The sequence below is a fragment of the Phoenix dactylifera genome, chromosome 5 (assembly GCF_051530095.1).
Source record: "Phoenix dactylifera cultivar Ajwa chromosome 5, Ajwa_hap1_PhDact_Kaust_v1.1, whole genome shotgun sequence".
Taxonomy (NCBI): domain Eukaryota; kingdom Viridiplantae; phylum Streptophyta; class Magnoliopsida; order Arecales; family Arecaceae; genus Phoenix; species Phoenix dactylifera.
Window position 1 is genome coordinate 74,318 of NC_143194.1, and position 12,426 is coordinate 86,743.

General features: G+C 45.9%; 1 protein-coding gene across 1 annotated transcript; it reads left to right on the forward strand.

The window, feature by feature from the left end:
* The first annotated feature begins 374 nt into the window (after window positions 1–374).
* LOC149753426 (uncharacterized) lies at window positions 375–1,358 on the forward strand. The gene is made up of 2 exons (XM_089931120.1): window positions 375–576; window positions 619–1,358. The coding sequence occupies exons 1-2, from the start codon at window positions 375–377 to the stop codon at window positions 1,356–1,358; spliced, it is 942 nt and encodes a 313-aa protein (XP_089787246.1).
* The last annotated feature ends 11,068 nt before the right edge of the window (window positions 1,359–12,426 follow it).

The following is a 12,426-nucleotide window of genomic DNA, read 5'->3' on the forward strand; positions in this document are numbered from 1 at the left end:
CGGCCAAGGAGAACTCCAACCGCAAGAAAGCCAAACCTTGGCCATCCAAGTCCCAACCGGCAGCTGCAAGCATCTCAAAATAGCAACCCCCTGAAGTCAAGAAGCTCAACCGAGAGGAGTTGCAGGAGTACATCAAGAAAGGATTATGCTTTAAATGCGGCGCCAAATAGGAGAAAGGCCACTGTTGCAAGCCCAGCCAATCCTATGTCCTTCACATCAATAGCAGCGAGGATGAGGCCGAAGATGACGTTGCTGCAACCTCCGATAGCAGCACAACCGATGATGATCCCATCGAAGCCAACTCCATCAGCCCCATTCCAAAGGATGCTGAGTTATCTCTACATGCACTCACCGGAATTCAAAGTCCTTCAACCATGAGGATGACTGCATGGATCGGCAAACATGAGGTGTCATTGCGCGTTGACAACGGATCCTTCCACAACTTCATGAATCTAGGAGCCCTTCAACGAATTGGTCTTAAAGGGGCAACCACCGAACCCTTTGAAGTGAAGGTGGCGAACGGTGAAAGGCTTAAGTGCCAAGAAGTTGTCAAGGACATCCGACTCAACATCCAAGGTGTTTGAATTTCAGCCGACTTATATGTGCTCCAACTAGTAGGCTTGGATGTGGTCCTTGGCAATGCATGGCTTCGAGGCATCGGAAAGGTAGTCACCGACTACAATGCCATGACCATGGAGTTCCGGCATGAAGGAAGAAAGAGGCTATGGACAACACTTAACCACAAAGAAGTCCAGCCTTGTGAGGCCAATATGATCGAGCGCTTGTGCCGAGGTGGGGCACTATGCTTCATAGTGATGCTGTCCAACCAAGGAGGGGCTGCGGAGGGACCTCAACCGCAGCCAAAAGATGAATTGCAGGGCTTGCTGCCGCAAGTCCAAAGGCTCCTTGAAGCCCACCGTGGCATCCTAGAGATGCCAACCGCGCTTCCACCAAGGCGCGCCTTCGATCACCCCATCCTCCTTAAGGAAGAAAGCAAACCAATCAATGTACCACCCTACAGGTATGCTCATTTTCAGAAGGGGAAAATCGAGAGGCAAGTGGAAGACATGCTGAAGCAAGGGATAATCCGGCCAAGTACAAGCCCCTTCTCATCACCGGTTCTCTTGGTGAGAAAGAAGGATGGGTCTTGGAGGTTCTGCACTGATTATAGGGCCTTAAACGAGGCCACCATCAAGGACCGGTTTCCAATCCCAACCGTGGATGAGATGCTAGATGAACTCCACGGCGCAAAATTCTTCACAAGACTTGATCTCCGAGCCGGCTATCAGCAAATCAGGATGCGCGACGAAGATGTCCAGAAGACGGTGTTCCGCACCCACTCCGGACACTATGAATAACTTGTCATGCCGTTTGGTCTTTGCAACGCACCATCAACCTTCCAAGCCGCCATGAATCAGGTATTCAAGCTGCACCTTCGTAAATTCGTCATCGTCTTCTTCGATGACATCTTGATCTATTCAAAGTCCATAGAAGAACATATGCGGCATTTAGATCTAGTCTTGCGCACCTTGGCAGAACATCATTTTTTTATCATGCCTTCCAAGTGCGCCTTTGTTCAAACGGAACTTCAGTACCTTGGGCATGTTGTATCCGGAGATGGAGTACGTGTTGACACGGAAAATAGAGGCCATTTCTGATTGGCCGCTGCCTAAGGACATTTCAGCCTTGCGAGGATTTCTAGGACTCACCGGCTACTACCGGCGGTTTGTGAAAGGCTATGGCCTTATTGCCAAGCCAGAACCCTTTTATCCTCTCAAGGAGAAATAAGTAAGTCCATAACCCTTTTATCATCTTTTTGCAATGTGGAGTCCAAAAGGCATGGGGTATACTTAGTGGAGAAGTACAAGTTTGGATGTTGCAAGTAGTTGCATGGAGCATCTTCTTACATACAGTGAAAAATCATCCTCTTTAGGAGATACAACAAAAAATTGGTTTAGTTATATTAACACTTGTAAGTTGGGGTTTAGCATTAGTTTTGCATGACATGATGCTGGATCAGACGGAACATTTGGCAGCATGTTAGGAATTCCTTCTTTTGCATGAAATGGTGGATTGTTTTGGTATTTCTTGCCATGTAAAACATAAGTTATTGCTAAAAATTTGGTCTGGGTCACGTATGTGGTTGACCAGTTAACCATTTTCACAACATATCATTTCAAGAAAACATTGCTGAAGGTTTTATTGATTTAAATTCTCACATGGAAGTTAAGAACTGATTAACCTTGACTTTCTTTAGAAAACTAATTTATCCTTGTTTACTTGCGATAATTATTTCAACAAGAAATGTGGATAACATCAATGTAACTACAGTTAGAGAGTGTCATCTTGTTCATTCTTTTATATTTCAAGACCTAATATTTGCAAACCTAGAAAGCTGCGTTAAAAAAATTCACAAAGTTGTATTGTCAGATGCATAGATTATTTATCAACCAGGCGCCCATTGGCTTATATTTCAAAAGCCCTTGGACCACAGAAAAAGGCATGGAGTACATACGCAAGGGAGCTGCTCGCGGTGGTACACGCGGTCAAGGTTTGGAAGCCTTACCTACTTGGAAGACTCTTCATCATTGTCACCGACCAGCAAGCTCTTCGGCACCTTCAACAAAAAATCGTGACTCCAGAGCAGCAGAAATTCTTGGTAAAGTTACTTGGCTTTGAATATGACATTATTTATCAACCAGAGAAAGAGAATAAGGTGGCCGACGCATTGTCATGGAAGGAGGGGAGTCCGCTACTTGACGGCACCCTTGAGGACAAGGGTACTCTCCAAAAGGGGGGGATGATGAGTACCCCGGCCCGCCAAGCCAAAATCTAGAAGGCTTGGCCGAGGCCAACCTCGGCCAAGACCAACCAGCGGGCCAAATCCACTGCTTGGGCACTGCTTGGAGGTTTGCCCAAGCAGTGGCCAACCTCGCCAGCGGCCGGTTCAGCCCCGCGCGGGCCTTGCTCAGCGCTTGCACGAGGTCTTGCGCCCACCACAGCACCGCGCGGCCAACCGCGCGCCCGTTCAGCCACAGCCGCGCACGACCCACCACGCGCGTGCGTCCCAGGCGTGCGGCCCTTCGCGCGGATGGCAGCAGGCGCGCAGACCAGTGCGCGCCCACGAGCCCGCGCGCGGCCAACCGCGCACGCATGACCAGCCCGCTCGCGGCCCTCTGCGCGCCCGAACCTCGCCAAGTTCGCTTGAGGGACTCCAACTTGTATGCTCCGAGCCGTTGGACCCGAGCGACTGGATATGGTCCTTCCCAATTTGGGGCAAGCTTTTCTTGCTCCGTAGGTCGAGAGGCTTCGGCTTTCTTCAGGACGAGATCACCCACTTTGAAGAGCTTGATCTCGACTCTAGAGTTGTAATATTGTGCCGCTTTCTGTTGATATCTTGCCATACGAATTCGAGCGGCTTTCCTTGTTTCTTCGAGGAGATCTAGGTTGTTTCTGAGTCGTGGTGAATTTGGAGCTGCATCGTAGTTCTCCACCCTTGGTGACGGAAGTTCGATCTCCAAGGGGATGACTGCTTTCGTTCCATAGGCTAGGTTAAAAGGGGTTTCACCAGTTGGGATCCGGAGCATGGTTCTATAGGCCCAGAGAACATTGTAAAGATCTTCGACCCATTGCCCTTTAGACTGATCGAGTCTGGCCTTAAGTCCTTGAAGGATGGTCCGATTTGTCACCTCCATTTCTCCATTAGTCTGGGGATGAGCGACCGAGGTGAAACGATGGTCAATGCCGAGCTCGGAACAGAACTCCATGATGCGGGCATTGTCAAATTGACGGCCGTTGTCGGATATGATAACGTGGGGGAGCCCAAACCTATCGATATCCAGACGAATTCTTGCATCTTTGGCTCGGTGATTTGAGCCACTGGTTTAGCTTCGACCCACTTGGTGAAATAGTCAATGGAGACGATGAGAAACTTTCTTTGCCCGATAGCTTGGGGGAACGGTCCCAAGATGTCGATTTCCCATTAGGCAAACGGCCAGGGGGCACTGATTGAGGTCAGTGGAACTGAGGGTCGGCGCTGAATATTGGCGTTCCGCTGGCATCGGTCACATCTTTGGACGAAGTCTACGGTGTCTTTCTGGAGTGTAGGCCAATAATATCCTTGGTGTAGAATCTTATAGGCCAAGGCCCGACTTTCTAGGTAGTTTCCGCAGATCCCCTCGTGAACTTCTCGCATGGCATAATCCGCCTCCGAGGGACGGAGGCATCTGAGTGTTAGATGTATGCCCTAGAAGCCAATTTTGGCTGACACATTATTAATTCTAGGACATAATTTGTACTTGACTTTATTATTATTGAATAAATGAAAGGCATCTTTTTCATTCATATTGTGTTTATGAATCGTCCAAGGAATTAATAAGATGATGATGCATATTCTCAAAAGTTGAGAATTTGAGCCATGTATCATTAGTGATTAATTTCTAAACGCTCCTGATCGATGGATCATCACGAGGACGGTGATCGATCCGATGAGATCAGTGCACAGATTACTTTCCTTATGGATGGACGAGACTCGAGTCCACAGTGTAGCGACACTGAAGTAATAGTGCAGGTGCTTGTTAAAAACAAGGGTACTGAGCGTGACCAATACAAGAAGTCACTTGGATGTCTATCCACTCGTCAGTGATTTGCTTGATGTTGCAGTAGTGTGACTGGTCCTTTGACCTGCGGTGCTTCGGCTACTCACAGTGAGATTATTGTAGTTTGACTGCACACATACATGGTCTCTAGCCATATGCAGTGTAGATTGGCTGCAGTAAGTTCACTGTAGGAGTAAGGTATGCACTTATAAGGAATCTATCGATCTTGATAGATAAGGAGAGATCCTATATGATTTATAAGACTGAGTTCGTAAGACCTCAGCCGGGGCAGTATGCATAGTGGAGAAAGAGTTTTTCACTCTCGAACTTAAGTCGAATAAATCTTCACATATGACAGACGATGGGGTTTGACGAGTTGTCCATGACCTCCGTCTTGTAGGGATCCACGATGGTAGGACTGTATCACACGATAACTGCACCTAGAGGTTCACAATTCTATTCTGCTGGGTAGCCACTACATGCTGCTAGGTGTCACTGGTGGATGGTGGGACTCATAGGGATTGTCTCGATGATCGATAAATCCTAATGAGTTGAGTTGGAATCGTTCCAACCCATTGAAAGGAGTTTTCAATGATATTGTGATAGAGATCGCAATATATCTCATTACCAGTCAGAATAGAACCTATGGGGTCACACACACTAGAAGTATTGACCGATCCGATGGTTGAAAAGTGATTATGAATCACGAGTAATCAATTCGATTGAGAAGAAGTTGAAGAAGGAATGGGAATTGATTAATTGGACTTAAAACACAAATCCTACTTGAAGTAGGATTCCTAGAGTTCTAATTGGATTAGGACTGGGAATCCTATTTGGAGTAGGACTGGGATTCCTACTTAGAGTAGGATTCCTACAATCCTAATTAGATTAGGATTTTGAATTCATCTTTGGATTCCTACTTAGAATAGGATTCCTAGAAATCCTAATTGGATTAGGACTTCGGATTCAAATAGAGTCCTAATTGGATTAGGACTAAAATTAAATATGTCCTAATTTGGATTAGGGTTTCTTAAGTCATAATTAATTATTAATCTAATGAATCAATAAGACTCCTAATTGGATTAGGATTGAAGAGTTCAATTGAGTCAAAATTGATTTAAGTTCTAATTGGATTAGGACTTACCTAGATTAGATCCAATTTGGTTTCCCCTTGGACCAAGCCTAATTAGATTAGGGCTTAGCCACATTAGGGCAACCAAAACCTTACTTAATGAGGATTAGGGCAACATAAGAGGGAGGGGCTCACGCCCCTCCTCTTTTGATCTCTTGGTGCGGCATGAAGAGAGGGGGCCGGCGCCCCCTCTTTGGAAACTTGTCTAGGGCTCCTAATTTGTAGGAGCCCTAGATGGCTATAAAAGAGGACAAGGGGCCGGCGCCCTAGATGAATGTGATTCCTCCTCCTCCAAGCCGTGGCCACCCCTCTTCCTCCCTTGGTTCAGCCGCAAGCAAGAAGAGGAAGAAAAAGAACCTTGGCGGCCTCCTCCTCCTTTCTTCCTTCCAACGCAGGGAAAAGAAAAGAAGGCTGCGTGGGGTTCATTCCTCCTTCTCTTCTTCATCCTTCTTCCTCCTCTCAAGTACATTCAAGAGTTGAAAGAAAGAGAGGAAATCAGCCATCAAAAGAAGTCTTTGCAAGGGAGCTAGCACCCCGGGAAGACTAGAGAGCTTTGATCGGATCTCTGCTTCGTGTGGATACCCGTAGAGGCCGGACACTTGAACGGCTTCAAGCGAACCCTCTTCCTAAACCACGAACTCAGATTTGCGGTGACCATCTACCCGCACAAGGTGAAGATCTGATCTTCTATTGTTTTTAAAAGTTTTTAATCCTTGCCTAACTACGAACGGTTCATGAAACAACGTTCATGCGATGAATGTCGATCCCGCACATGCCTCTTCCGCTGCCATCTGATTTTTTTTGAAATATCAGCGGCATGGGCGGGTTCCCAACACTGAGGAGCGGAGATGTGAAGGACCTGCAGTATAGCATGCCTTCATACAGGAGGTATCGGGAAACCTGGCGCTTGACTCGGCGGACCTTGAGCTCATCATCGGGGAGGATTTCATTCTGTAGGAAGTCGACAAATGCATCCATCCAGCTCGGTTCAGTTTCGATGCAGAGGGCCGACTTAGGCTCCTCGGTGCTTGGTGTTTGAAGATACTCGTGTCGTGGTTCTCGGGAGCTCGCTCATGCGAGAAGTCGCCAGCTTTGATAGCAGGTCGGCCCTCGCGTTCTCTGTCCTGGAGATGTGCTGAATGTCGAAGGTGTTCAACGTAGAGGTGATATTTCGTACCTTCTGGAGATACTTTTGCATTGATGGCTCTCTAGCTTCAATGTCTCCTAAGATTTGGCTCATGATCAATTGGGAATCACTGAGGATTTTTAGGCTGCCGACCTTGAGCTCCTTCGCCAATTTCAGTCCGGCAATGAGCGCCTCGTACATCGCTTCGTTGTTCGAGGCCGGAAACTCGAGGCGTAAAGCTTGCTCCGCGACCACTCTATCCGGGCTGGTAAGAATGAGGCCTGCCCCACTACCCCCCGAGGTTGAGGAACCGTCCACATGTAGGACCCATGGCCGCTCTGAGGTGTCTTCCTTTGATGTGAGCTCGGTCTCGGGGTCGTTTGGGAGGGTGCATTCCACTATGAAGTCGGCGAGCACTTATGCCTTGATTGCTGGCCTCGGGCGGTACTCGAGGTCGAATTTTTCAAGCTCAATCGCCCATCTTGCAATTCTTTCCGCACGATTCGATCGTTGCAAAACTTGTTTTATTGGTCAGTTAATACGGCCACGGTGTGAGCTAGGAAGTACGGCCGAAGCCTTCAGGCCGAGATGAGTAGCGCGTAGACTGTTTTTTCTAATTTAGAGTATCGGGGCTCTACATCTCGCATAATTCGACTGGTGTACTATATTGGTTTCTGGGATGTCTTCTTTCCGAACTAGGACTGAGCTCATTGCTACCGCGGACACAGCAAGGTATAGGTAGAGAAGCTCGCCCTGCTGAGGTTTTGTGAGCAATGGAGGGAAGGCGAGATGACACCTGGGTTCTTCGAAGGCTTGCTAGCACTCTTCAGTCCACACGAAGTTTTTTGTCCGTTTGAGAATCTTGAAGAAAGAGAGACATCGCTCTGCCGAACTCGAGACAAACCTTCCCAAGGCCGCAACTCGTCCAGCGCGCCGTTGTACTTCCTTGACCGTCCTTGGGGGTGCCATCTCCTACAGCGCTCGGATCATTTCTGGGTTCGCTTCGATCCCGCGTTGAATTACTCCTGTAGCAATAGAGGCCTTTGTCGGTGACAAAGACTGTCTTTTCCTCATCTTCGGACGCCATTCGGATCTGATTGTACCCCGAGAAGGCATCCATAAACGTCAGCAACTGGTGTCCCGAGGTAGAATCAACGAGCTGGTCGATCCTAGGGAGTGGAAAATTGTCCTTCAGGCAGGCTTTGTTCAGATCAGTGTAATCCACACACATGCGCCGCTTTCCATTGGTTTTCTTCACGAGGACCATGTTGGTGAGCCAGTTCGGGTAGGTGACCTCTCTGATAAAACTAGCCTCGAGGAGTTTGTCCATCTTCTCAGCCGCCGCTTGCTGTCGTTCTGGTGCAAAGCTCCGTTTTTTTCTGCCTGACGGGCTTGTAAGTTGGGCTCACATGGAGTTGTTGAACCATAACTTTACGATCTATTCCTAGCATGTCAGTGGGCGATCAGGCGATTACGTCGGCATTGGCTTGGAGAAATTCAATCATGTGGTCTCGCTCACGGGGGCTTAGGCTGGAGCCGACCTGTACGGTTTGATCCGGGCGGTCCTCTCTTAAGGGGATTTGTAGTAGGAGCTTTCCGGGCTCTACTCGTTGCTTCTTAGGCTCGTCCCGCACTTCCAAGGTCTCGATAGGTAGTGCCAAGGCTGAGATTTGGACTGATTTTTCAGCCAGTTGTTTTGCTTTGAGGGTCGCCATGTAACTTTGCTTGGCTGTTGCTTGGTCCCCTCGAGGTTCGCCGACTCTCCGTTCGGTGGGAAATCGCATGAGCAGGTGGTAGGTTGATACTATGGCCAGCAGGTTCTTTAGCCGAGCTTCCTTCGGCAGAGCCCCCTCCTATGGCGTTGATGGTGCCAGCAATGGGTTTGTTATTGTTTTGATCTTCAGGCGGCGCGGCGTTCTCCACTGGTCCTCCTTCATCACGCCGGTTTTGTACAAATCGGTTGAGTGTCCCACAACGGATAAGCACTTCAATCTCATCTCGAAGTCGGAAGCACTCCTTTGTGTCGTGGCCGTGATCTTGATGAAAGTGATAGTACTTTCTAAAGCGTTGCCGAGCTTCCGACTCTCGCATCGGTGGTGGAGGTCGGAGATAGCCTCGGCCTTCTATTTCCATGAGGATCTCGGCCCGAATAGTGGTAAGGGGAGTATAGTTTCCGTACCTCCCTGGGGGCGTTCTCGGCCGAGGCGGGGATCTCGGTCGGGGTCGCTGATAAGTGCTTAATAATTCATAATTTAGTTATCTTTCCATAGCACTTATCTATGTTCTTAAATTGATAAATACGTATTTTACCATAAAATTGAATAATCGTTGAAATAAATTTAAAATATGGTAAGAAGTAAATAATTCTTTTCTTAAACCAGACTCTGAACTTGTCTCTCTTTTGGTTGCGATCTTTCATGAAAACTACAGAAAACGTATAAGGAGAAGATTGTGTTGATCCGGTTTAGTAACCTGATGGAGTTGTAATCAAACTAAGGCTATGATTAAACAGGTTTTGGTCCTGATTAGATAATTATTTTTTGTATGAGGAAAAAGGTTTGATTAATCCTTTTTATTAAGTCACGGTCCTGTTTTTAGTCTTGTCGAGTCCGGTCTGAAGCAGTTCAGCAAGAATTAAATTTAAATGACATTGGACTCGAGAACAAGTTCAAGCAAATCAACGATCATGACCCACCTCAAATCCAAAGCCAATTTCCAACCAATTCCTTACCTGCCTTCATATAAAATTTATAATTTTAAAACAAAATAATAATAATAATAATAATAATTAAATATCGACGATTCACTGTTCATATGAACAGTGTCCCGTGAAAACACTGTTCATATGAACAGTGTTACAAAAATATATATATATAAAATGAAAACTCCACTGTTCATCTTCTCCCCCCCCTCCCCCGCAGTGCATTACGGCCGAGATTCCCGTCAATTCTCCCGTTCCAGCCGTGAGATGGCGTCGCCTAAGAGATCCTCCACGCAAGCCTCCACGCAGTGCAGCCAGCCTCCCGTTCCTCCGCCTCCTCATCCGCCTGCGCCAGCGCCTCCGCACAGCAGCCATTCCGAGCATCCGAGCCTTCTCCGCGTCCCTCCCGCGATGCAATCCTCCCAAAATTGGCAAATCATCAATCTTCCAGTCCTCCCCAGCATCCCGCGATCTGCCCAGCAAGTCTTCCGCATCAGCCCGCGTCCCCGCCTCCTCACGGCTGCCTACTTTCCCAGCAAAACAGAGCAAGAAAAAGAACATTCTTCCCCTCCAATCCAGCGCCCGAAGCAGGGGATTTCTCTTCCCAAAAATCGGCAGATCATCCAACCCAATCCTCCACTCCTTCCGCGCCCAAAGGTTTCCTCCCAGCTGATTCGCAAATCCAACGCCATTCCCTCCGGATCACGGCCAAAAGAAATCCCCTGTTTCAAGATCAGATCGCATCCCAGCACGTCCGCAGCCTTCTTCTCGTCCGCATCCTCTGTGCATCTCAGCGTTAGACAAAATTGATTCCTATCCAATATTATAAATCAAAATCTGTTTTTCTTTCAATCTAGTAAGAAACTTATCTCCAATTCCACTGCATTAAATATGTATGTAAAACTTCTTGCCAATATATACCAAGTTAGTTCAGCTTAGAATGATGCAACCATTTGGGAGAAAGCACATATGCCAAGAACTTACTAGGTAGTGAGATGGCAGCAAAACTTTGATACTTTGCAAATACAAAGCCTTTTACTGGAGGCCAAGTTTATAGGTACTGCATATGCAGTAGGATTGACTTGGAAGTAGAGATTGAGGGAAGAGGCTTCTAGTTCTCTGGTATTTCTGCACAGATACTGCACAGACAATTTTTATAAATTTACTCTCAGACTTGCTTTGGTTTAGAGACCAACATATCAGCAGCATGATATGTTTCTCTCCAACAATGTTTGATTTGACTCCCTCTCTCTCTATCTTTTTGATGAATCTCCTTTGCCCTGTTAAGCAAATTTCGAACGCAAAAGTTTGCCATGGTGTTCCTATAATCTATATTCAACTAATTTTGAGATCCTATAACCTACATATATTCTTTTTCTGAATATGAAGTTTTGCAGTCACCCCAACTTCATCTCGACAATACTCTAGAAAGATTTTGAGGTTTTAAGATCTATAATGACATGGCTTTTAGCCTCATTTTAAGGATGAATGACTTCTTCATCAGATCAAGAGAAGAATGCCATATGTGGTGGTCATTGCCAGCAGCACCAATCTCCATGCAAGATTAAACTAAAAAGGTTTATTTTTCTTCCTAATAAGGCGTTTAGTTAAAGGCATTGTGATTTGTGAATGCCCAACAATGACTGAGTTGCCAAACGAACCTATCCGGAAAATCTATTTTCTGATAGCATCTCAAAGGTACACTAAAACATCTCAGAAAGCTTGAAGATTTCAGCTTCTGCTATGATTAAAGTCAGCTACTAAATACTAATACACAAGCGTTCCAAAACATCATATGAACAAACATATCCCAAATCAATTAAGAGAGCCTTTTGGTAAACAAGTTCTCCCACTAGAAATTGGTATCTTTGTTGGAAAACATGTATTTTATGTGTTTTGTAGGACATTTTCACTAATAACGACGATTTGCATTGCATCTCCACCATTATAACACCCAAAACTCTTTGAGAAATCCTTCTAAAAAGACCAACCAATGGACTCCCATTCTTTAGCAGACCTCATTCCATTTGCTGCAGCTCACTCTCTTTTCTTTCGAGGAAGGCAACCAATTTGCAGCTTGGATCGCTAACTATGGCACCAACATCATGTGGGGTTTGGGATGGTGGAAAAGACCTGCATTTTTTTGCAGATTTAATGGGATGTTTGCACACTCATAACTTATAAGCAGTCATCCGCATGTCCTCTCATTTTTTGGTAGATGCATGTAGTCTCATTTAAAATGCTTCTTGTCTGATAGGAAATTCATGACTATCCCTATGACCTCTCATGTGCAAATGGGGAGCTATGTGATTATGAATGCTTTAAAGCTTTATCAAAGTCAATGCAGTTAGCTTCCTATTAGTGTTTTTAAAGAAGAAACCGTTTACAGCTTATACTCATCTATATATTTGATGATTTGATTTTTTTTTTTTTAATGTGAAATGATTTAAGCTGAAATTGTCTCTAAGACTGCTTGGACATTTGTAAGCAACCGAGAAGCGAGGCTGAAGAGGCAGGATTTCTCCCACTTTCTTTGTTTTAATTTTGTTTGGAAATAAAGGATGGGAGAAAAAGCCCATTCAAAATGTAATTTCAGATAAAAAGATTCAAAAGGGCCACCGAGCTAGCCCTAAAGTTTATAACCCACAACAAACCTGCAATAGCAAACAATATCCAAGCCCAAATTAATGGAAAAAAATTGAAAAATATATTAGTGACGACAGAGCAACAGAAAACAGCATCCCTCCACCATCCAAAACCTTATCCAACAGAAATTATGACCAAACTCAAATTCAGTAATCCCCAAGAGTTTTTTTTTTTTTTTTTTTTCCTGATGAAATCCCCAAGAGGTTCAATCACCAACCATCTG